The 27,336-nt window shown below is 42.9% G+C and overlaps 1 protein-coding gene across 1 annotated transcript; it reads right to left on the minus strand.

The window, feature by feature from the left end:
• Positions 1 to 22,064, minus strand: LOC143639902 (uncharacterized). Its single transcript, XM_077107932.1, is given in 4 exon segments — positions 1 to 6,141; positions 6,817 to 6,877; positions 7,054 to 7,180; positions 21,937 to 22,064. Coding segments are annotated over 4 exon segments (3,705 nt in total). The 5' UTR covers positions 21,940 to 22,064; the 3' UTR covers positions 1 to 2,627.
• Positions 22,065 to 27,336: the final 5,272 nt, after the last annotated feature.

Below are 27,336 nucleotides of genomic sequence, written 5' to 3' on the forward strand. Positions count from 1 at the left end.
ATATAAGAGAAAATGTACTTAATGGAAGGAGATAAAAACTGTAAAAAAGAATTAAAATGTTGTGACTGAAAGTTAACACAACTAACTTTTTCACACACACATACATGCACAGTATATATATAAGAGATGCAGAAAACTTAAAATACAGAAAAATTGAATCTAACAATAAGAGAGATTCAACCCAGAAAAACATGCTACTACTTTCACATCTTCATGCTGAAACAATCCCTACATGCACTCCAGGCTGCATTTTTATGACCTCTGAAGAGACACAGGAGGAATGAACACACGCTTTCCCCTCAGTGACAGTGGTTTTCTCAAAAAAGAGGTTGCTGGCTGAGGACAGGGCAGGACCATATCAGGCTGAGGCAGCGGGATCACAGGTTCAAAGCCAGCCTCAGCAACTTAGCACCATGACTAGTGAGACCATGTCTCAAAATTGAAAAAAAATAAAATAAAATAAAAAGGACTGGGAAGTGGCTCGGTGGTTAAGCACCTTTACGTTAAGTAGTAGTAGTAGTAGTAGTAGTAGTAATAATAATAATAATAATAATAATAATAATAATAATAATAATAATTCAAAAAATTTTCCTCAGGTCTGAACAAGTCTAAGTGAATCTGAATCAACTGAAGCCTCACCACATTTCTTCTCTGGCGCTTTCCTCCAGGGCGATCCTTCCCACTGTTCAGAGGCGGGAGGCGGAAGGTGGGGCTAGAGGAGGTGCTGTTTCTGCTGCTCCGTGGTGAAGCCAAGGAAGTCCGCAGGCTGCTTCTCCACAAGGTCTCGCCTACACGGAACACGGCATCTCAGAGAGAGGGAGAAGCCCCCCAAGCCGTGGGTTTTCACAGAAATCACCAGCGCTGTGACCACCCACGCAGAAATCAGAGCAGCTGGGCTCCAGTGAGTCTTCGGCCTCTGGAGCCAGGGCCCGGGTTTGAGCCCACATGCAGCTCTCCAGCGGCTCAGCAGAAGCACCTCAGCCCCTCTGCAGACCTCCAGGCTGCGCTGCTCCCATGCAGCTCACTCGGCTGCTACCTGTCCACAGCACAAGGCTATCGGCCGGCTCCCCCACCTCACTGGACACTCCGGTTCTGGAAGCAGAGCGACTCCATCTTGAATCACCTTCCTCGCCATTTTATGGGGGACATGGCTCACAGATGGAATTGTCACCTCAGCAGGTACCTGATTTCCAGCCACCCCCAGCGGTGATAACGCCTCACAGTGGCCTCCCAATACAAGATCAGCTCTCAGGTGGACAGGAGTGCAGTGCACCACCCACCCGGAGTGAGCTGGGGCTGAGAGGCCCCCAGTTGGAACCTGATAAATAAGAGAGGGAAGGGGACTACAATCTGGGACACAACTGAGAGATCAGGATCTGGGAAATCTCTAGGTGAGAGAGGGAGATGATACCATACTGGGGGCTCAAGTCAGATGAAATTTTACTCAGCAATAAAAGCCCTATGAATGTCTACAATGTGGGAAAGCCTACACTAATTCCTCTTCTCTTCTGATACATGAACGAAGTCATACTGGAGAGAAGCCCTATGAATGAAATTTCACTCAGCAATAAAAGAGAATAAAATCATAGCATTTTCGGGTAAATAGATGGCATTGGAGAAGATAATGCTAAGTGAAGTTAGCCAATCCCCCACCAAAAAATGCTGAATGTTTTCTCTGATATAAGGAGGCTGACCCATAGTGGTGTGGAGAGAGAAATAGATGAATTGTAAATAGGGGACAGGGATGGGAGGGAAACGGAGGGGGCAGGAGATTAGCAAGGATGGTGGAATGTGATGGACATCATTACTCAAAGTAAATATATAAAGACACAAATTGCGTGTCAACATACTATATAAAAACTGTGGTATATATGTGTAATAAGAATTGTAATGCAAAAACAAACAATCATCATCATCAACAACAACAACAAAATAAAACTACATATATAAAGACATGAAAAAACAAGACACCTGGAAAGTTGAAAGTGTTACCACATCGTTTAAAGAGCAGTAGGGTTTTCCCTGATGTGAATCCTTTCATATCTTTGGAGGAAACTGTGAAATCTGAATACTGCCCCACATGGCTTATCCACAGGATTTTCTACAGTCTGAGTCCTTTCATACAACTGAACAAAACTGGAACACCTGAGCCCTTTGTATTTCTTACTCACATAGGACTTATTCATTTTGGCATAAATCTTTCCAAAAGAATCTTCCCAGTCCCCAGAAGGAACAGGGAAAATTTTCCACATTTCTCACACTCACAGGGCTTCTCTCCATGAATATTTTCATAAAAGAGAAGAAAAATAGGTCTGGGACGTGAAGCTGATGGAATGTACAAGTCTGAGGCCAGCCTCAGCACCTTAGGAAGACCATAAGGAACTTAGATAATCCCTGTCTCAAAAAACAAAAAGGAATGGGGATGTGTCTCAGTGGTAGAGTGCCACCAGACCAAATCTCCAGTACAATCCCCAGTACAATATTCAGCAAAGTGATCCCTTTTTTGTGTTTGAAGGGGACAAGAAATATTGACCCACCACATTTCACATTTAAAGGATTTTTCTCCTATAAACTTCTAACATGTTGATGAGAGGAACAGTAATAACAGAAGACTTTACCAGTTGTGTTCAAGAGTACAATTTCTCTGCCTTATGGGTTTGTTCATGTAAGTGAAGCTGAGAGGATGTAACAAAGGATTTTTCACATTGTTGACATTCATAGGGCTTCTCTCCAGTATGACTTCGTTCATGTATCAGAAGAGAAGAGGAATTAGTGTAGGCTTTTCCACATTGTAGACATTCATAGGGCTTCTCTCCTGTATGAGTTCGCTCATGTATCACAAGGGAAGACGAAGTAGTGTAGGCTTTTCCACATTGTTTACATTCATAGGGCTTTTCTCCAGTATGTATTCTTTCATGTACATGAAGTTCACAGGATCTACCAAAGGCTCTACCACATCTTTGACATTCATAGGGCTTTTCTCCAGTATGTGTTCTTCCATGTCTGTTAAGCTGATAGGATGTAGCAAAGGCTTTTCCACACTGTTTACATTCATAGGGCCTCTCTCCAGTATGTGTCCTTTCATGTTTGTGAAGCTGAGAGTATGCAGCAAAGTCTTTTCCACATTGTTGACATTTATAGGGCTTCTCTCCAGTATGCATCCTTCCATGTGTGTGAAGGTCACTGGATCTAGCAAAGGCTCTACCACATTGTTTACATTCATAGGGCTTCTCTCCAGTATGAGTTCGTTCATGTATGTGAAGCTGAGAAGATCTAGCAAAGGCTTTGCCACACCGCTTACATTCATAGGGCTTCACTCCAGTATGAGTTTGCTGATGGGAGCGAAGGTGAGCAGACTGAATGAAGGCTTTGCCACACTGCTTACATTTATAGGGCTTCTCTCCAGTATGTGTCCGTTCATGTATCTGAAGGTAAGAAGAAGTACTGAAGACTTTTCCACATTGTTGGCATTCATTGGTCTTCTCTTCTTTGTGAGTTCTTCCATGCATGTGAGGTTCACTGGATGTATCAAAGGTTTTTCCACAATGTTGACTTTCATTGGACTTCTCTCCAGTATGGATTTGTTCATGCATCTGAAGGTAAGTTGAAGTAGTGAAGCCTTTCCCACAGTGTTGACATTCATAGGGTTTCTCTCTAGTATGTGTTCTTTCATGTCTGTGAAGGTTAGAGGGGTCAGTGAAGGCTTTTCCACACTGCTTACATTCATAGGGCTTCTCTCCAGTATGAGTTCGTTTATGTATGTGAAGCTGAGAAGATCTAGCAAAGGTTTTGCCACACTGCTTACATTCATAGGGCTTTTCTCTAGTATGAGTCCATTCATGTATCTGAAGGTAAGAAGAAGTACTGAAGACTTTCCCACATGGTTGGCATTCATTGGTCTTCTCTTTTGTGTGAGTTCTTCCATGCATGTGAGGTTCACTAGATGTATCAAAGGTTTTTCCACAATGTTAACTTCCATTGGGCTTCTCTTCAGTATGGATTTGTTCGTGTATCTGAAGGTGAGTTGAAGTAGTGAAAGCTTTTCCACATTGATGACATTCATAGGGTTTCTCTCCAGTATGCATTCTTTCATGTCTGTGAAGGTTAGAGGAGTCAGTGAAGGCTTTTCCACACTGTTTACATTTATAGGGCCTCTCTCCAGTATGCGTCCTTTCATGTTTGTGAAGCTGAGAGTATGCAGCAAAGTCTTTTCCACATTGTTGACATTTATAGGGCTTCTCTCCAGTATGCGTCCTTCCATGTGTCTGAAGGACACTGGATCTAGCAAAGGCTCTACCACATTGTTTACATTCATAGGGCTTCTCTCCAGTATGAGTTCGTTCATGTATGTGAAGCTGAGAAGAACTAGCAAAGGCTTTGCCACACCACTTACATTCATAGGGCTTCACTCCAGTATGAGTTTGCTCATGGGAGCGAAGGTGAGCAGACTGAATGAAGGCTTTGCCACACTGCTTACATTTATAGGGCTTCACTCCAGTATGTGTTCGTTCATGTATCTGAAGGTAAGAAGAAGTACTGAAGACTTTTCCACATTGTTGGCATTCATTGGTCTTCTCTTCTTTGTGAGTTCTTCCATGCATGTGAGGTTTACTGGATGTATCAAAGGTTTTTCCACAATGTTGACTTTCATTGGACTTCTCTCCAGTATGGATTTGTTCATGCATCTGAAGGTAAGTTGAAGTAGTGAAGCCTTTCCCACAGTGTTGACATTCATAGGGTTTCTCTCTAGTATGTGTTCTTTCATGTCTGTGAAGGTTAGAGGGGTTAGTGAAGGCTTTTTCACACTGCTTACATTCATAGGGCTTCTCTCCAGTATGAGTTCGTTTATGTATGTGAAGCTGAGGAGATCTAGCAAAGGCTTTTCCACACAGTTTACATACATAGGGCTTCTCTCCAGTATGAGTTTTCACATGTGAGTGAAGGTGAGTGGACTGAGTGAAGGCTTTCCCACACTGCTTACATTCATAGGGCTTCTCTCCAGTATGAATCCGTTCATGTATCTGAAGGTTAGAAAAAGTACTGAAGACTTTTCCACATTGTTGGCATTCATAGGATTTCTCTGTCATATGAGTGTTTTCGAGTGAGTGAAGGTTAGAAGACTGAGCAAAAGCTTTGCCACACTGCTTACATTCATAGGGCTTCTCCCTAGTATGAGTTCGTTCATGTCTGTGAAGGTTAGAAGAAGTAATGAAGACTTTTCCACACTGCTTACATTCATAGGGCTTCTCCCTAGTATGAGTTCGTTCATGCCTGTGAAGGTTAGAAGAAGTAGTGAAGACTTTTCCACATTGTTGGCATTCATTGGGCTTCTCTCCAGCATGGATTTGTTCATGTATCTGAAGGTAAGATGAAGTAGTGTAGGCTTTTCCACATTGTTGACATTTATAGGGCTTCTCTCCAGTATGAGTTTGCTCATGAGAGTGAAGGTGAGCAGACTGAGTGAAGGCTTTCCCACACTGCTGACACTCATAGGGCTTCTCTCCTGTATGAGTCTGTTCATGTATCTGGAGGCAAGATGAAGTACTGAAGGCTTTCCCACATTGTTGACATTCATAGGGTTTCTCTCTAGTATGTGTCCTCTGGTGTATTCTAAGTAAACTGGGATGAGCCAAGTCCTTTCCACATACCTTACATTTGAAATGTGCTTTCCCAGTGGGCCTGATAATGTGACATCGAAGACCTGTGAATGAAACCAAAGTTTTACCACCTTGTTTACATTTATGGATTTTCTCTCCAGAATGAGTTCTTTCATGTTTTCTAAATAAAGTGGGAGAATGAAAGGCTTTCCCAGATACCTCACATTGAAATGGTTCACCTCCACTGTGTGTTCTCATGTGTCTTTGAACAGCTGGGAGAGAAGAAAAGGCTTCATCACATTGTTGACATTCGTATGATTGGCACTCAGTATGAGAATCTTCATGTCTTTGAATGTTACTGGAAAAACTGATGACTCTTCCACATACTGTACTTTCATATGGACCATCTCCAGTTTGTGTTAACATTTGTGTGTGAACACTTTTGAGAGAAACCAGAGATTTCCTATATTGTTTAAATTCACATGGCTTCTCTTCACACTCTTCATGCTTATAGCATTCATTCCCACAGTAAGATCTGAAGTGCCTGTGAAGGTATGAAGGACATATGCAGTCATTTGCACACATAATGCCATCATATGAATTCACTCTATTAAAATTTTTTTTCTCTACTTAAGAACTGGAATCTCATTGAAAATTTCCCCATACTGTTCTTTGCCTTTGAAGTTTACCATAAGATTTCTTTAAAGTATGATCAGCACATGATTAATGCTTGATTCAATCATGATTTTATATTTATTTAAAGGTGCTAGGCTTACATTACTACCAACATCAGGTAAAGACCAGGTTTTCCAACTTGTTCAAATTGCCAGAAAATAAAGGGATTGAGAGGAAACAATGCTTTGCAACACAGCTTGCCTATGACTATTATCCAAATAGTGATATTTACATATGCAATTTCATAGTACTTTTGCATGTCAAGTACTTTGAAAAGACTGAGTATATTTTACAGTTAAATATACAGGTATATAAAATTTATTTCAGTTGTGAATAAACTTTATTGATTTAAATGTGGTGCAGAGAAGAGAAAACAGTGCCACAAGTGTGCTAGGCAAGCTCTCTACCACTAAGTCACAATCCCAGTCTCAGTTTTTGATAAAAAATCTTGTAAAAATAAATACATTTAAAGTTGTGCACATTTCTTGCAAATTATATGACATTCTCAGATTCCCTCAAGGATTCCTCTTGTGAGTACAATTACCTTAGATTACTCCCAGAATTATTGATCTGATCGTCAATGTTCTTGTCATCCCATCTCTTTCCTAAAATGCCAAACCAAAACATTATAAATTTTTAGGAGCTAAAAATGCTTTTCCAAATTTATGGAGCATTTTATGCTACAATAATTCACCAATTGATTATCTTTTCATGTTCTACATAAATGACCAAAATAAACACGACTTCTCTATTTGAGTAAATAACTACACAACATTCTTACCTATAGAAGCCAGGTTTCTGAGGACTTCCAGCATCACATCTCTGTAAAGGTTCTTCTGGGAAGCATCCAGCAAAGTCCACTCCTCCTGGGTAAAGTTCACAGCCACATCCTCAAAGGTCACTGAGATCTAAAATATCCCACAAATGTGTAGTGGAGACCAGGAGAGATTGACAGTGTGAGAAATCTATACTCAACATGCATGATGTTCACATGATTCCCTGGCCTCTCGATTAATTCCACGATTTTGTCCATAAAATCTTTAGTGTACTTAAGTCCTCACAGCCACTCCAACACTAGAATTGGGCCCCACACAAGGTAAACAGTAGAGTGTTGTACACCCTTCCTTTGGTGAACTCACTTTTGGTGAGTTCACAGGAAGTAAGAGGAGCTCTCGGGTCACCCTTAACTTATTTGTTGATTGCATCTCTATCACCATCCTACCAACATCCTGTGCAGTAGAGAGCTAGTATTAGCACTCTCCATATTATTTACCCTTAGAAAAGAAAGTTGACTGAGTAGGAAATTGCTGAAATCACAAAACTCAGCATTTGAGACAGATCCTGCCAACCATCATGGCTCACTGGGCCTACACAGTTAATATAGACAATATGGTATTTACTGATCTCCTGTTTCCTTCTGAAAGTCAATTGTTCCATCCTTAAAGAAGTGCCTAGAATCAGCCCCAACCCACACCCTCAGAGTAGGGAGTCACTAAAGAGTTTCCCTCATAGACAACAGTTAGACAATCTTCCACACAGATTGTCACAATGTTTTCACTGGGGACTGAGCTCGACTTGGGTGATTACACTGAGGACAACTGTAAGTTTGCAGGTGCTTTACTCCAGAACAAATTTACCCAATTAGTAATCAAGCACAATGATTAATAAACACAACAATATAATAATGTCAAAGTAGAATGAGGTGTGTTGAAAGATGGCATGTGTCCCAGAAAGAACTCGATGACCCCAAGATGTCACCTTGTCCAAACAACAGCCTTGCAAAATTATATAGGTCTGAAAAATAGTTTTCTTGACAGCAGAAAATCCTTTTCCAAACCATGTGGCAACCATGAATGTCCAATGATTGTCAAACTCTTCTGAACAGCAGATGTCTTACTCAGATCATGTACAGTCATGAGACACACACCACCGTTCTGCACAAGGGCACTTTGATCAAGATAGGCCACATGTACAAGGTTGGTCTGTCATGAAAGAGATTCCTCATTCCTGTAGCACAGCTGGTGCAAGAAAACCTCAGGCACAAGCACTTCCAGGGTGTGTTAAAGCAGCAGGTTTGCAGCCCAGAATCCTGAACTATCCCACACTGACTGCTTGTGAAACAGGCCACTCCATGTGGGTCTCTAAGCAAGCTATGATTTCTGCACAGTGTGGAACAGCCCAAAGGACCACCTACCAGAACACGACCCTGCCACTCACAAAGAACCATGCTCAAGGCCTTAAAACACATGACATTTGAAGCAGGACAGTATCAACAGAGGCTAGTAGGAGCCCAAGAAAAAGCCTTTAGTGGGATATTTTTCATGGCATGGAAAAATTATGGGTGACAGCAGGTGTCTTGGGGACAGATCACAATGATGGTCCAGGCAAATGAGAATCTATGTGGCAAGTACTTCCTCCCGCTATTCTGTAGACAAGTGTCATTTATTGTACATTAACTGTGAAAGACTAAAACCCATTTCAGAAATTTAAAGGAAATATATTTTTATTTACTTATTTATGTGTGACAAGTTGAAAAACAAATAAATAAACAAAAACACAGTGGGGAGCAAATCCAGGGAAACAAATCACACAGTCGCATTCCTGACACATTTGATGTTTTGAGACAGGATATTGTATGTTGCTCAGGGCCTCCTAAGTTGCAGAGACTAGCTTATAAACTTATGATCCTCCTGCCTCGGCCTCCCCAGCAGCTAGGATTATAGGCACTCACCACTATGTCTAGGAAAAATTTACTTTTATAGAAAAATAAGCTAAAAATTTTTCTAAAAATGATAAGCAGAAAAGAAAAAAGATCAAAACAGACACCAACATGACACAACTCAGAGCCTGGGACCCTCAGAGTACTACCACAACATAGACCAGAACAGAGCCCAGAAAGAGACTCCCATGAATATAGTCACGGACCTTGGAAGTAAAGTCATTTACATTCAAGGTGATGATGAATTCAGAGAGAGGGTGTGTTCCACACACATGCCCCCCAGAGAAAAGTGGAAACACAAGCAGAACCATTAGAACAACAATGTCATCGTGCATGAAAGCCCTGAGAGATTGTCCACAGCTCCATGAAGCAGTCTTAGAGAACAGTAGAGAGGAGCAAGCATGGTGTGACCTTCACTCACCCTTCAGTAAGCCCCTCTCTGGTGCAGGACAGGGGTGTGACCTCCCAGTGTGAGACCCTGGTCACTGGCTACAGACTGCACACAGCAGATCTTTTCCATGTTTCTTCAATTTCTATTAAAGTCATCACAGAACTAACTATGTTAATATCTTAAAGAAATTTTAAAAAGGTTCTCACTCCTCTAAGTCAGAAGAAATCACTGTGAAAAAGTAGCTGGAATTCCTTAAAAGGAGTTAACTAGATTCACAGCCTGCCTACAGGAATAATAGCAAATTATTGTTTTCCCACTCAACCACCACCTAAAGTCTAGAGAAGAAAGCTGAGGGAGAATTTCTTTTAGAACTCAACTTTCCAAAATACACAGGTTCAGGAGGCTCAGGCAGGAGGATTGCAAGTTCAATGCCAGCCTCAGTAACTCAGTGAGCCACTGAACAATTGGGCAAAACCCTGTCTCAAAATTTAAAACAAAATTTAAATACAGGGGGCTGGGGATATGGCTCATTGTTTAAAAACACCTGGGTTTACTCCACTGTATTGTCCCCCAATATAAAACTACCTAGGTATACTGAAGAAGTCAGGAAGCTCACACAGGACAGGAAAAACTCTTTCAGGCAAGACCAAGAGCTGCATTGCAAGCTCAGCACTGGTGTCTCTCCAGGCTGGGGTGGGCAGAGTGCAGGAGCAGCAGAGTCTGAAGCAGCACCTGTCTGTGTTAAAGCAGAGGCCCCAGCACAGCTCCCTGGAGGAGCCAGAGCACTGAGCTCTTGCTGTTTCCACTGCTCTTTCCTTGCTTCTGGTGAAGCAGCAAATGAGGGCAAGGACACCGAGATCTGGCAGCAACAGTTTAGTAGTGGCATCAGAGCCCAGAGGAACAACTCTGAAAGCCTGAGCCTGAGCACATCAGGGCCTTTACTTTTAAGCATAAGAAACTTTTGAGAACACTGAGGCAGGGGAGTTGGTGCCATCTATTTGATATCCCTTACATGGACACATGCTTGTCCCTGCCTAGGGACTCAGCTCTTAGAGGCCAAGGCCTTTGGCTGCACTCAACCTAAAGAGGGGGTGCTCCCTCCCTGCTACTCTCTGGGCTGCTTCTGCTGCTTGGTTCTCTCCTTACAGGGACCTGTCTGCTGCCAGCCTGCAGGGTGAAAGGCCAGAGAGCAGAGCTGCTGGGTGATAGCCTGCAAATCCACAGCCTGGCAGCTCCCAAATGGCTGAAGCTTCCCTTCTGTCTCACCACACTGGCACTCAGGGGAGTCTAGAAATGGACTGAACACAAGCCAATTCACCACACACACCGCAGACCAAGCAGTTTTGTAGGGAGCCACTCTGAATGACTCATGCCTTCCAGTCCTGAAGCAAGAGATTCTGACCAATCACTATATTTTATGGTGACTTGGGCATTGTCCCAGCTAAGGAAGTCAAAGGCATGTCTTCAAGTGTAAGTGTGTCACCCACAGGGTTTTGCTACACTCACCTATTCTTCTGTAATCTTACCCCTTTGCCCTGTTTGGGATAGAATATTCCATGGAAACACCCTTTCTGTGTCCCCTTCTCTTGCTCTGCCTTTGGGTGTGGCCTTAGATGTCAGTCAACCTGCTGACACAGACATCAGAAAGCTAGACTCAGCCCCCTGAAACCTGACCCCTTGCCTCATTGGAATGGCTTCTCCTTAATAAAAAAGTTCAGCATGTGTGTGTGTGTGTGATTGTGTGTGGTTCTCTCTCTCTCCCTCTCTCTCACTCTCGCTCTCGCTCTCTGCAGACTCTTAAGGTCAGTGGAGCCATCACAGAACCCCAAGAAAAAGGTATCTGTGTCTCTTGTGTGAATATTTCATGCAGCCCAGTTCCCCTGGAGTGACCCTGAGTGTTTCAGTGTGAGGAATGCGACTCAGCAAATGCATGAAGCCTTCCCAACAGGAAGAGCACCATAGGAGAAAAGGGGAGAAACACATTTCCATGCACTTCCAAAACCAAAATGTACGAAGAATGCTCAACACCAAACAATACATGACTTGAGATTGACCAACCCTGAGAAATGTCAGACTCCAGCATGCCAAGGTTAAATTTTCTTTCTCTTCTCTTTTATTTTTGTTCCAGGATTTGAACACAGAGGTGCTTAACCACTGAGCCACACTCCCAGCCCTTTCTAATTTTATTTATTCATTTTTGTTTTGTGATAGGATCTCTATAATTTATTCAGGTCCTCTCTAAGATATTGAGGCTGCCTTTGTACTCAGAGTCCTTCTGCCTCCGCCTTCCTGACCACTGTAATTACAGGCCTGTGCCCTCCCTAGGCTAAACTTTCAATTAACTGTCTGAGAGTTTTAATAAGCATGCACCTGAAACAAAGTCAAAACACATCAGGCAGAGACATACAGAACTGCCCAGGACAACAAGTCCACACTTCCACTGGGAGACACCAGCCCAACTCTGTCAGGACAGACATGGGGACTGAAAAGCAGACAGGAGGGCTTCACTGGCCTTCACTCAAAGCTAAAGCACACAGAGTTCTCAGGATCACAGCAACACTCCCCAGGACAAGGCACATTCTGAGCCATAAACTACACCTGTGAGAGTATGCAACACCAGTGAAAGCCCATGTATGCTCAAAGAACATGGGAGTTAAAGCAGAAATCAGATCAGAAGCAGCTAGAAAGCCTCCAGGCAAAGGGAGATGAAGCACAGGACTCAACAGATCAGGAGAAAGAGGTGAGAGAAAAGGTGATCATTTTAAAGGAAATGAAATGTAAAAGTCCACCATAGGAAATCTATAGAGAACAGCACAGGGGATGCTTCATTGGTATCTAAGGCATCCAAAGCACCTTTCAGAAAAGAAGAGCTAAAGCAATCATTAAAACTTGCACTTCAGGAAACCAGAGAAAGAAGGGAAAGGTAAACCTAAATCAAGCATAGGAAGGTAACAGAGTGGGTGTTGATGAAACCACAATCAGGAAATCCGCAGTCTGCAAAATCAAGCTCTTCATGAATATCAGCATCACAGATAAACTGACATGAGGCCCAAAATACAGAGGACAGACACTGGGCTTGTGGCTCAGTGCAAGAGTGCTTCCCTAGAATGTGATAAACCCAGCCTAATTCTCTCTTAAGATTGGGAGCCATCTTGTTACAAAGGCATGAAAAGTTAATTTCAGCTTTGCTATAAATTACTGCAAACTCTAAACTGCTTGGAAGGCCTGCCCATGTCTTGAACTCATCCATGCCTGGTTCTCTGACCAGATAGCAGCACTCTCTGAAACTTTAGTGATGCCTCATCAATCTTGGCCTTCCCTGGCCAGATAATGATGCTCTCTGAGGCTCTAATGACCTTCATAAATTCTGCAGCTTTCTTGCAGCCCAGCTTTATAGCCTAGAAAGTCACACAAAGAGGAGCTTGAGAAATTACAGATAACAAAACTCTGAGGAGCATAACACAAGGCTGGTTTATATTTTTGCTGGCCTCCACATCAAAATTTATGAAGGTAATTAGAGCCTCAGAGAGGGTCATTTTCTGGCCAGGGAAGACTAAGATTTATGAGGCGTCACTAAAATTTCAGAGAGGGCTGCTATCTGCCCAGAGAGAGCCAGGCATGGGTGAGTTCAAGGCACGTGCAGGCATTCCAAGCAAAATCAGAATTTGCAGTAATTTATAGTAAACCTGAAATTAGCTTTTCATGTCTTTGTGGTGAGATGGCTCCCAATTTTAAAGAGGGAATCAGACTGGTTTTATCAACAATCTCCTACAACTTACACACAAGGAGAAATACACAAAACAGGCTCAATAACTAATTACTACCCCCCACAAACACACACACACAAAGGCTCTGACATGTCAAACAGGCTTCCAGGAGACACTTAAACCTGCCACCAACTTACTACTATTTTTATTCCAGAACACAGAAGCTGAGTTAAAACCTCCTAATTCTTTCTGAGCTCTATGTTACCAAATTATCAAAATTAAATAGATAAAGAAAAGTATTATATAGAAAAGGAAAGTATGAATGACTCTCATTATGAATGCAAGATTCCTCAAACATTACTTTATTGAATCCAAAAATAAATTTTAAAAAATTATACACCACAGCCAAGAGGGAATTATTACAGCTATGCAAGGCTGATTTAAAATTGGAAAACCAATTAACATTATCCATCACAACAAAAAGCTAAATAATAAATATTTTTTTTTTAATGAGAGAGAGAGAGAGAGAGAGAGAGAGAGAGAATATTTTTTTTTAATATTTATTTTTTAGTTTTCGGCAGACACAACATCTTTGTTTGTATGTGGTGCTGAGGATCGAACCCGGGCCGCACGCATGCCAGGCGAGCGCGCTACCGCTTGAGCCACATCCCCAGCCCAATAAATATTGATTATATAAAAAGTTAAAGAGAAAAATCAAGAATAATGAAAAACACTCAAGCTCAGAAAAACACCATTTCTTTATAGAGACAGCATGATCTTTTACTCTATGTGGAATCCCCCAAAGATTCATAAAAAGCAACTCCGTGATGTCAGTGTTGTAAGGCAATTATTATCCTGTTGACAGCAGCAAGCTGGGCGTGGAGGCCATGCCTCTGATCCCTGCCACTCAGGGGGCCGAGGCAGGATGATCCCAGGTTTGAGGCCAGCCTGGGCAATTTAGCAAGACTTTGTCTCCAAACAAAACAATTAAAAGGATTGGGAATGTAGCTCAATGGTAGAACAGCCCTGAGTCCAACACCAAGCAACAAATCATAAAGAAAAACAAACACACACCACTTATACAGCACCAATGAAAGAGAAATACTCATATATAAATCTGATAAAAATCTGTATGATAAAAACTGCTAACTTCCAATGAGACTATCAAAGACAAGGAAAGCACATGGAGATATTTTATGTTTACACATGGGAAACCTCAGTGCTATCATCAATTCTTACCAACTTCAGTTATGGATTCAACATAATCCTAATCAAAATTCTTTTAAGTTATTTCTTCAGTAATAAAAGATCCAGAACAACCAACATAGTAATGAACACTCAATTCACAGGATGAACACTACCTGAGGCTAAGAACTACTAAAAATCTACAATCATCAAGACACAATGGTATTTGGTACAGTATAAATCTATTCCATTGATCTTTGACAAAGGAGCAAAGGAAAAATCAATGGAAAATACACTGTCTTGGAAAATACTGCCAAACCACCTGGACATTAATGTACAAAGAAAGGAAGCATTCTCACTTCACAAATATCACAGAATCAGCTCCCAGTGGAGCCTCTGTGTTAAAGTAGGACACAGAGCTGGGGCTGTAGCTCTAGCACAGCACCTGCCTGGCACTTAGGAGGCCCTGTGTTCACTTTCCAGCACCAAAAAAAATTGCCTATACATCATAGTACTAAATGCAAACTTCAGAACTTCACTAAAATGACACAGAAGTACTTACAGAAAAACTTGGGCTGGCATGACAGCTTCATATGCAACATCAGACACATGATCTGTGAGTGACAAACTTGTAAATCAAACTTGATCAAAATAAAGTTTGTGTTTTTCAAAAGATGCACTTGAGAGAATGAGAAGACATGCTGGAGAACTGGACAAAATGTTTTCACAACACATCGTGACACTGGATTGGTATTCAACATGCAGGAAGAAAGCAAGCAATGTAGAAGTGAACAAAAGATCTGGAAAGACACTCATCCAAGAAACAGAGACAGTTAATACATATGTGAGAAGACGTTCATCAGGACATAATTAAGAAACTTCCAATTAAACAATGAGGTGCCACCAGATACCCACTGGAGTGGTCAAATGCCAAACAATGACAGCCCTGAAAGACAGTGAAAACATGAATCAGCAAGAACCCTTCCCTTGCTCATGTGAATGGAGAGAACACTGTCTCTGGAAGACAGTCACAAAATAAACATGGTGCACTCTACAATTAATTCACCACACTCCCAGGTATCTATGCAAATGAGGTAAAAATTATGCACAGAAAACTTCTCAGCAGTGACTACAGCAGCCATATCCAGAACTGCCCAATGCTAGAAGCAAGAAAGATGCACCTTTCAATGCTGAATGGACAAGCTGCAGTTTAACCACACCAAAGAACATCACCCAGAAAGTGAGTTCTGCAGCCTGGAAAGACACAGCACCCTTAAAGGCAGACTGGAAAGTGAGAGAAGCCAGTCTGAAAGGCCAAGTGCAATAAGATTCTGAGTTAAGAACATTCCAGAAGAGACAACATTATAGATGCACTGAAACTCTTCTGTATGACATTACTATGTAGAGTATGGGACACACAAAATCACACCACACAGAGGAGGAACCCTAAGGTAAACGATGGATTTCAGCTGATGATAAAGTGTTGCTTCATCCACTCTCTTAATCAAATGTAAGATACTGATTCAGTAACTAACAAGCATCCAACATCAATGCAAAATATTGAGAACAGTGTAGAGAAGGGTGTTTGACACTATATGTAATGGCTCATTTGAATTATCAACCACATTGGATTAAGAGATACCTGTGATTAAGAGGCCTCTGGGTGTGTCCATGAGGGTGTGTCTAAAATTATTGGCATGTGGAACAGAGAACCAAACTAGAGAACCTCCTTAGGTTTAGGCAGCACCATCCAATAGGACGGTGTCTTAGTTGGAACAAAAGTTGGAAGAAGAAGGAAGCAGCAGCAGAGAAAGCCCCTTTCTTCTCCAATGGCTGCCAGCAATTTAGCAAGACATCAAAAAATTTTGTGAAACTTGGTGTTCATCAACAATAAATGGGGGGACTGGGATTGTAGCTGAGTGGCAGAGCACTTGCTAGCATGTATGAGGCACTGGGTATGATCCTTAGCTCCACAGATAAATTAACAAAAATAAGGTATTCTGCCCCTCTACAACTATACAAAATAAAAATAAAAATAAATAGGTACATACTAAATAGGAAGGGCTGAGGACGTGCTCAGTGGTCAAGTGCCTCTAGGTTTATTCCCCAGTAAAACATCTGCCCACCTCCAAAATGCTGCTCACACATTGAAATTCATTTTTTTGAGGTCAAAATAAGCATGAGCAAGTCCCTGGCTTCAATCCCAGCACTCAATACATCAACAAATAAGTAAACCCCAGTCTACAATACTAATTTTCTTGGGGTGGGGAGTAGCTCAGTAGTAAGAACTTGATAGCCCTCAGTTCAATCCCCAATAGTCCATGTACACTCTCTCTCTCTCTCACACACACACACACACACACACACACACACACAAACACACACACACAAAATAAAACCCCTGAAAATATATGTAATGAGTAATAAAAAAGATTATAATACAAAAGATACACAATGAGAGGCACCAAAAATCAATGAAAAGACAACACATTTTCTTACAAAGGAGACTGAACTTTCCCATAATCTACACTCTTTGAAAAAACAAAGAGCATTTCAGTAAATTATGTGACATTCAGGGCATGGATTATGGTGTTTTATGAGATGAACTTAGAAAAACTATATCTAAAATGAAAATAGTACACTGTATCTAAGACCAGTGAAAATATTGTACAGGACAAAGAGAGTAGAGAGAGCATTTATGTTACTCCCAAGTTTCATAAGCTAAAAGGTCAGCTCCCAAATGGGTAGCCCTAGGAGGAGGTAATTAGGAGGGAACAGGAATCAGGTGACATGGTGGGAGTGCTTGTGAGAGGATCATGACCCTTACTTAGACATATATATCTCTCCTTTTCAGAAAACAGGTGTCATTTGTTATTTCACTGATAAGTATTCAGTGATTTTTAAATGATCACAGTTGGGTATTTTAGGTATTGCCAAAATTGTCCTTAAAACTTCCAATGAAGATGGGTGTGATGGTGCACATCTGTAACCCCAGTGGTTCAGGGGTCAGAGGCCCAAGGTGATGTAGCAAGACCCTGACTCAAAAGGAAGAATCTAAAAGGGGCCAGGGATGTGGCTCAGTGCCTAAGCACCTCTGGGTTCCACTCCTGATACTAAAAACGACACAGCTAACATGAGCCTGCCAAATCCAGACAACAACAGTAACAACAAACTGTCACTCCTGTCAAACTCATCAGCTTGTCAATGACTGTAACTAATTTACATAAAATCAAATTCATAAATTTATCCACTACAATTTTTGTAGAAATGGATTCATTTCCTGCAGCAATACTGGTAGACAGAGTTTCTCTGTATCTTAAGTGGCATTCTGGAATCTAGCACATGGATTTCAACTGGAAATCATTGAAAAGACAAGATCAAATCTCACCAATTTTCTATGCATACTCAGAGGTAGCAAAAGATAAATTAGATGTGCTTTTTTGTTGTTGTTGTTTGTTTGTTTGTTTTTCTGTTCTGTTCTTTTTCTTTGGTTTGGGATCAGAGATTAAACCCATAGGAACTGTACTGATAAGTCACATCCCCAGACATAAGGCCTGGCTAAGTCGCTAAGGCTGCCCTCAAGTTTGCAATCCTACTGCTTCAGCTTCTGGAACAGCAAGGATCACAGGTGTGTACCACTGTACCTAGATGTAATTGTTTTAACAATGGAAATGTAACTAGACTTTTTAAAATCCACTTCTCACTTTTCTATTTAATACTAGTCCACCCCATTTGGCTCTGAAAAAATAGACCTGGGCCTCAAAATGTAAGCAGACCATTTCAAAGTGATATACAGAAAGCTTTGGTGCTGAGGGAGCACACATGTGTCAGGCTCAAGGGGCAGGGAAGGTCCCTGACATCTGGGACATGACCTCTCCTGGTCTTGCTTCCTGAAAACCTCTAGGATCACCCTCCCAGGGCCTAGACCATGACTCCAGTCTATGAGGCTTTTCAGGTTTGCACAGCTCTGCACTGGGGTGGGTGTTGCTTATGCTCTGGGAGAGGTATCGCTCCTTCACACTGTGAGACTAAAAGGACAAAAATCACTGGTGACCTGGCCCCTCAGCACCAGCATCCACAGGCTGACTGGCCACCACTCTCCAAGAAATGAGAACAGGGCTTGGGAAAAACAAGGTCCCAAGGAAGTAGCTGTCTAGATGAGGCCTGTTTCAGGAGATTTTTCAGCCCAGGGCTCCCAGCAGCTTCCCTGACAGGCTGCACCCCACACCTCAGGCTGTCCCTCAGGAGGAACTGACCTAGGGCCTGAAGTTCTGTTCACCCTGCAGGGACCAGGGCAGCTGTGGGCACCTTGTGGCAGCTCCAGGAGAGGACAGTGGCTGAGGACAAAGGACCCTGTGAGGTGTCCAAAGGGAACCTCTGCCTAAGAAATCTGACATGGTGTCTACACCTAAAAAAGATAAAAGGAGAAGTACAAGATTTTTACAGGTGTGAACTCAAGTTCTCTATACAGTTGCATCTACATCAAAGAACCTTCAGAGTACTTGACTTGGCTAACCAGACTACCATGAGGGTGGAAAGGCTGGGTTCAGTATGGAGAGCAAAAATTATCTTGGGCTATCTTAAGCCCTTTAATAGCCAATTATCTTAATTTCTGTATCAGACCACAATCCTCAAAACTATTAAATTTCTCAGAATATATCACTACTCGTACCAGACATCTAGTCCCCACCATCTACCAAAGTAAGAATGTAATAACAACAGTCAGAAGAAATTTCTTTTTTCTTGTTTCCTTTCTTTCTGTAGCCCACCAATCTGATGATCCTACCAATGCAATTGGTTAATGTAGTGATACACAGTTTCTTTTATAAAAATTCATGTAGGGCAGGCACAGTGCCACACAAGTGTAATACCACTAGCTTGAGAGAATAAGGTAGGAGGATTGCTAAATTCAAAGTCAGCCTCAGCAAGTTAGTGAGACCATAAAAAACTTGATGAGATCATGTCTCAAAATACAATCTAAAAAGGACTGATTGTGGCTCAGTGATTAAAGTGCCCCTGGGTTTAATCCTTGTCTTTCAGGGTGGGACACATACATCATTTAGGGTCACTTGAATCCATGTTCCTGAGTATGGTCATTAATATTTAAATCAAAATGAACTATTTTCCATAGGTGGAATTGCCAATGCCTTCAATGTCAACAGCTTGAGAAACTGAAGCAGGAGGGTCAGGACTTACAGGCCAGGCTGGGCAACATAGCCAGACCCCATCTGAAAATCAAATTTAAAGAGTTGGGGATGAAGAACAGAATAATGAATCAAACACTATTATCCTATGTGCATATGTGACTACAGGACTGGTGTGAATCCACATGGAGTACAATCAGAAAAAGGAGCAGTTACACTCTATTTATGTGTGCTGTGTCAAATTGCAGTATAATGTCATGTATAAATTTAAAAACATAACATAACCCAAGATTCAATATCCCTAGGTTCTATAAACAAAAGCCTTTTTCCTTTTAAAGTAATTGTTTTGACCAAACACAGGGAACTGTTAAGTGATTATTCTTTCCCCTCAAGTATAATATTCACAAATAGAAAACAAATGCTTTCAAAAATGTTCTTCTTGCCAGGGACAGTGACACAGGCCTTGTTAGAATGGCCTTAGGCCAGAGTCTAAGCAACTCCATTTTAAAAGACCTGCAGTTTCACCAGGCACATCCACAGATCCCTCCAGTAAGGCCTCAAACCAGTTCCTTCCCCTCACCTGATAAAGAGAGTAAAGCCTCTACCAGGCTGTCCTTGCCTGATAAGAGGGAAAGAAAAGAAAATCAGGGTGGAGATGACCTCAGGGTAAATGATGTCACTGAGAAATAGGGTGGTAGCTGATAAGGATTGGAAGAGTGATCAAAAGCCCCCAAATTTAGTATAAACGATAGAGGTGATGAACAGGAATTCAGTCAGCAGAAACAAGGATGCATTTAAGCTGGAGAACCTCATGAGGACATGACATCCCATCACTTGGAATCTTTCCTGACTCTCTGCAGGATCCTCACTGCTCTCAAACTCTACTGCCTCCTCTGGAACTTGGTAAGAGCTGCAACTCCTCCCTAGGACCCCCTCCTCAACGGGTCCTTTGCTCCACACCAGGGAAAGCCTGCCTTGGTTACAGACCTGGTCACCGAGGTCTGAGTGAGTGTGCATCTGCTGGACTCACAGCCTAAGACATAAGACCTTGAACTTAGCATGCAGAGGGAATGTCTGTCATTAGCTTATCATGATTAAGTGTGTTTTCCAGTGCTTAGAATAAATCTAGAATTGTTTGCTGTGAATTAATTTTCCTAGAATTGTTTGCTGTGAATTAATTCTGTCTATGGCAATGCCTAGCATTAAGGATTGTTGTTTTCTTGATTAAGAACATATACAGTTAAACTGTATTGAGTAATTTGAGTGAATAGAGCATTGAAAGGGGCAGAAGTGTGTGGACATTCCTTATTTCTCCGCTTGACTGCATAAGTCAAAATTTTGCCACCTCCAGACAGCCCTGTTTTCCCAGGAACTTTGGAGGCTAAAGCAGAAGTGAAGCCAGATTTACAGATAGGTAGTTAGGCAAATTGGGTCTAATAATGTGTAAGATAAATAAAACAGAGGCCATTATAGAGAATGGAGTCCTGGAAACCAGAGGAGCAATTGAAATGTTAATGTCCCCAAGGCAGGAATCCATTGGAAGGAACTGTTAATCATAATCCAAAAGCCACCCCAGGCCTTTCCTGCCCAGATTACTCCCCCAGTCCACCAATCTCCCACCTTTTGGACCTTCCCACCTGCATTTCATCACTGCAACATAATGAGAAACAAAGTGTGGGAAAGCAGAAAGAAGACTTTAGCTATAAAAGAGGGAAGACCTCCCCCTTACAGGGATTCCATCTCTTGGGTCCCCTTCTTCCTGTGGGGAGAAGTCTTTTCTGCTTTCCTTTAATAAACCTTCTACTTTCCACTCTCCACTTGCCTCAGCGTGCTTCTCTGGTGTTATACTTCAGCATTCGGGGAAGCAAGGACTCATCACTGGTAAACAGCGGTAACAGAAGGATCACAGATTGGAGACCAGCTTCCACACCAAGTGGGTGCAGATCTCAAAATTCAGTAAAAGTGGAGGCTGGGTTTGTGGCTGATAAGCTCCCCGAGTTTGGATCCCCAATTAAAAGAAAAGAACTATTCTCTCCAATATTTCACTAGATGAAACGTGACAATTAGCAGACGGTGTCCATTTGGACCAAGTGGGAAGAACGAACGTCTGGCCGAGCTGTGAGGTGGAGGGAAGGTGGGTTTTAGAAGGCAGGAGGCACCAGCAATTTGGGGAACCTACAGCAGCCTCCGGAGGAGCTCCCCTGGGAGAAGGAAGGTGCATTTGTGGCCCTGCTTCCTCCACGTTGGGAAGAGTGGGTCGGGCCACCAGTAGGGAGCAAAGGGGACACCAGGGACCCGAGCCTCCCTTCCAAACCCAGGGAACCAGGGGACAGGTCCAGGGCCACCCTCCAGCGGGGACTCTGCCACGCTCAGCAGCTCACCTCAAAAACCCAAAACCCAGCTCACCCCACGAGACCAAGGAACAGGGCCACGACTCCGCTCCGCTCCTCAGCTCACCCGGGCACCTGGCCCCAAGGCAGGTGGTGACACGTACCTTCAGCCCTGGTCGCAAACTCACCATTTTTGTCTTCTCTGGTGACCCAGCGTCCTCTCAAGGAACCTCCAGGCACCCGAAATGGGGGCGGGGCGGGGGGACACACAGGCTGCGCAAAGTCACCTGAGTCCCTGGAGCAGAGAACTCCTGGCTTGAAGGATGAGGAGCCCAGTCACTGAGGAAGAAAACCCGCGGGATTGCGGAGCCCGCCCTTCCTCTCCTTCTGCCCACCCATTGGACAGTTTTCCCCAGCGTCCCGGATATATGGCCTCCAGGCCCGCCTCTGCATCGTGACTGACAGACAGCATCATCCAATCACTGACTGAACGTCGGTAGAGTGACAAATTCTTGGCCCCACCCATTTCCAGGCGGAGCTTCCCGGCTGTGCTGGGAACTAATCCAGGTGGGAAGCCTTGGCTTAGCCTCTGGTACAGAGGTGGCACCTGGCGCTGAGCTAGGCTTCAGCCATAGAGTGCTTTCCGAGCATGGCGAGGCCCAGGGTTTAACATCAACAAAAAAAACAAAGCACAGCTTCTCAGGGAGGCAGAGTCTGGAGGAGCCCAAGGTCAGGTCAGCATCTGCAAACAGTGGGACACTCTCTTTTTATTTTTTAAGTTGTAGATAATACAATCTTTATGTATTTCTTTTTATGTGGTGCTAAGGATCGAACCCTGTGCCTCATGTGTGTGAGGCAGGCATTCTACCACTGAGGTACAACCCCAGCCCCGAGAGACCCTCTCTTAAAATAAAACAAAAGGGTGGGGATGTAGCTCAGTGGTCCAGGTCAAGCCCCAATGGGTTCAATATATATATTTATATATATAAAATATATATAATATATATTGATTAATAATAATAATTATATTATTAATTAATTATTATATATTATTATATTAAATATTATTAAATAATAATATATCATATTATATAGTTATATATTATAAATATATACTATAACATATAAATAATATATATAATATATAATATATGTTATATATTTATTATATAATATATAGATATAAATATTATATATTTATATATGATATAATTATATATTATATATTATTATACATATAATTAATTATTATATATTATTAATTATATTGTGATAATTAATAATAATATATATATATATATTATATGTATTTATATATATTTAAGATACATATACCTCAGGCAAATTAGAAAGACACGGTCTCCATATTTTTGAAACACTCTTTAAAGCTATCATATATATCACACATATATATGATATCTACTAATGAAAACAATTTGAAAATTATTTTAGTAATTCTCATTACCTCCTGGCCTCCTCTTTGAGGAGGCAGCCTGAGCTATAAAAGGAAACATTTGGGGTTGGGGCTGTGGCTCAGTGTTCCATCCCCAGCAGAGAAAGGGGTGGGGTGGGGGGAGGCAGGCAACCCTCTAAAACAGCAATGGGCAGCGGAAATAAAATGGGCACCTTGTGCTATATCTAATATCAATGTAGATAGTCTACATTCTACAATTATCAATTCGTATGTACAGACCTGACTCTGCTGAGCCCACAAGTCTGCTCAGCTGTTTGCCCTAAAAGCAAAAACAAAAGGTGTTGATTCAAAGCAGGAAAGGAACTTTGACCAGTGCAGCTACACCAGGGAGACAAGGAAACCCTGTCCTTACCCTGTGTTCAGGTGCTGACAAGGGCTGTGAGATTTTCTAGAAAGGGAAATCATTGTCATGAATGTATAGGGAAAATTGTATGTAGGAGTCAGTATTTATTGTAAAAGAATAATATTGTATTATTACTGCAATAGATGATATGCAAATAATATCATAATATGTATAATTGTATTAGGTTAGGCTTCAGGCATCTGTAGTCTCATAACATGTCTGTGACTCAAGCTCATTTGCCTCCTTGAAACATGTCATTCCATTGCACAGACTGACCTCATTATTTTCTCTCAGTATAAAGTCCCCCTTTGTGAACTCTTTTTATGTCAAGGTTTCAGATGCACCAACATTTTCAAGAAAAGCCACAAGCCCATCTGCATCCTGCCTAGGAAGCAATGTACCCCCAGAAGCTGACCCAGCGCTCTCAGCTTCCTGGGTTTCAACTGATAGTTAAACCAGGAAGAAATAATAACCCTGCTCAGCTCTGCCAGAAAGCCCACATATAAAACATAAAAATTTGCCACTTGGGGCCAATACAGCCTGTCATATTAACCCCAATAATGGAAAGGATATACAATTTTATTCTCTTCTCTTAAATTGGACTTTGTGAACTCTTTCACATCCTGCACAGTGTCTCATATTCATTCTACCTAACAATATTGGCCATGGACAAGGGGGGCTCATGTGTAAAAAGTGTAGAAACGTGGGCACATAGCTGCCCAGAGATGAGAATTGAATCCCAGGTGCTTTTATTGTCCCCCATATAGAGATTGAATTGATGGCGGGGGCACTTTAGCACTGAGCTACATCCCCAGCCTCCTTTTCATTGTGGTTCAAAGAAGGTGGGTGGGAGCATAAGTGTGATGGATCTGAGAAAATAACCCCAGATGGTGACTCCAACCTGTTATCAGACCAATGAGGAAATAAGAAGAACAGGCATGGTGGTGCAGGACTGTAATCCCAGCCTCTCAGGAGGCTGAGACAGGAGGATTGCTTGCTCAAGTCAGCATCAGCAAAAATAGGGTGCTAAGCATCTCAGTGAGATTCTGACTCTAAATAAAATACAAAACAGGGCTAGGGATGTGGTGAAGTGGCCAATTGCTCCTGGATGAATGGAAGGATGGGTGAATGGGTGGGAGGATGCATGGACTGATGGGAAGATGTATGTATGTCTGAATGGATGGCTGGATGAATGGGTAGATGGGTGGGCAAATAGACAAATCCATGATGCATGGGAGAGAAAATGGGCAGATGGGTGGAAGCAGGGATGGCTGGTACATAGACAGAAGGATAGATATATACACAGATGCATGCTGATGGATTTGAGTAATGATAGTGATTTGCTAATCCTGAGAATAAAAGGCTCAGAACAGAGTACAGTTCTACAAGCCTGTATGACATCATGTACACAGTTCAGCCAAAATAAAAAAAAATTGCCGCACTCTCTAAGATCCTCGGGCCTTCAAAGTCCCCCACTCAGACCATCTCTTTTGCCCCCATATTGGCGCTGTCTCCCCCACACCCCACTAAGACATAATTTTTTCTCTAGTCCCCAGTCATACTGGGGATCAGGGTTTCTGTGAACTCAGGATATGCAAGTGTCTTTTGGACCCATAGCTTTCAAATCCTTTGGGTCCAAACCCAGCAGTGGCATTGCTGGGTCATACTGTGATTCAATCCTAAGCTTTTGAGAGGCCACCACATTGTTCTGCCAAGGGCCACCTGGAGCCCCAGGAGCTGGGAGAGGCAGGAAGGAGCTTCTGTGGAGCTTGTGGAGGGAGCTGGACACCATTGTAAGAGGTGGGTCCTGTCCACATCTGGCCCTTAGAACCCCTGAGTGGGACCTGGTGTGGGATCTGGGTCTCTGCAGAGGTAGTTAGTGAAAGGTCCTGAGATGGTTCCTTCTGGGTCAGGGGGCCCTTATGCAATGCAGTGTCCACACAAGAGACAGAAGAGAGGACACAGACACAGAGATGGAGCCACATGGAGACAGAGGCAGAGACTGGAATTATGGGGCCACCCGAAGCCCCAGGAGCTGGGAGAGGCAGGCAGGAGCCTCCCTGGATCCTGTGGAGGGAGCTCATCCTTGTGACCACTGGTCTAAGCCCTTTGCCCTCCAAGGCTGGGGGAGGGGTTGTAGTTTTTTATTTCCTGCGTTATGACAGCTGGTTTTACAAGCCTCCTCCGTGGTGTTCAATCTTCAATCCCCACGTGCTTCTGTTTCAGGTGCACTGCTCCATGTCAGAAGCATTTGCTTCTGTACATTGCTTCCAATGAAACCAGGCCTTTATGTTTGTGTGGGCTCTGTCTCATCCAGCAATGAGGCCCACAGAACAGGGTCGAGGACAGTGTGGCTAGAGAGTCACAAATCAAGACCTCCAGACACCAAGCAGGAAGCAGGTCTGATTTTATTGTGCAGTTACCACGTGTATACACTCGGGCAGCAGCTAAGCACATTACACGCAGCCACCAATACAAATTCTGAACAACTCTAGGAGACCAAAGTCCCCCAATATTCCCTCTGGCCTACTGATGATTCCAAGGTTGTTCTGTTGAACAACTGCTGGCACAGGAGAGGCTCTGAAGAGCCACAACCAATCAAGTAGCAGGCCGTGGAGCAAGTGCAGGGTCTGCAACAGGTGGCCTCATGCCCAGGGAGGGGCCTACAGGGTGAGTAGCCTGCCGCTCACACCCCTACCTGGAGGGGAGTGGCCTGCCACTCAGGTGCCCTTCATGTATGCCACATATGCAGTTCTCCATGCACTTGTCCCCACGTCTCCCCCTCAGACTTGCCACAAGGACTTTTGCTAGCATGCCTTATTTTTGTTTGGTGGCCTTCACATGCTTGCATAAGCATCTCACAACAAAAGAAAAAAATTATTGCTGTCACACTCAGTAGGGCCAGGGTAATAGTGTTATAAGGGTTAGTAACTTGGCTCTCAGGGTTTTCCAATGTTCAACCAATCCCTGGAAGAAAGAGGAGGCTGTTGAGACAGACACCTTAGTCCCCTTGATTTTGACCATGGACTTAGTGACGTCATGCAGTCGTAACACAGTGAGCATCCCAGCGCCCTTCATGAACTGAGAACAAGTGGAGAACTGTAAGGTTCCATTGTCAGATACAGAGTATTGGGTGACACAAATACTATGAAAATTCAGGGTGACCGTGAGCCTTAGCAACATAAACAGAACACTTTGTGGCTCCTGGTGGAGGTCTGGTTCTTGCTGAATGAGGAAAATAGTGGTTCAGTTCAGTTTATTTAAGTCATTTTGAGAGGTAAAGGCTGCTGCCACAGCAGGGGACACATTGCTTCCAGTGTGCACAGTGTGGATCCCCTGAGTGAGCGCAGCAGTGGCAGTGGCTGTGGCGGCGATGGCGGCCACTAGGGCAACAATCCCAGCAATGATGAGGCCAATATCACGCCTTGTCTGGTGCAGGATCTCACTCAGAAGATTCTTCCTCTACATGTCCCTCCACTCCTTGGACTGGTTCACTGGAATCCCAGCTGCGGGGGGCATCTGAGGATCATGTACACATTTAGCTTTCAGAGCAGGTGTAGACAGGTTGGGAGCCAGCAGGATGCACAAGGGATCTCTGTATGAGTGATATTTACACCATCAGAGGCAGTGGTTATGAGCATGGCAAGGGTGGCGTGACACAAGCTTGTGCACAGTGGGTATGGGTATACTTAGGAATGAAGGCATATGTTGGATTTAGGGCCCTTAATCAACCCATTTATGCAGCCTGCTGATGCCTATTTGAAGGGTCTA

Source organism: Callospermophilus lateralis (genome assembly GCF_048772815.1).
Source record: "Callospermophilus lateralis isolate mCalLat2 chromosome Y unlocalized genomic scaffold, mCalLat2.hap1 SUPER_Y_unloc_1, whole genome shotgun sequence".
NCBI lineage: Eukaryota > Metazoa > Chordata > Mammalia > Rodentia > Sciuridae > Callospermophilus > Callospermophilus lateralis.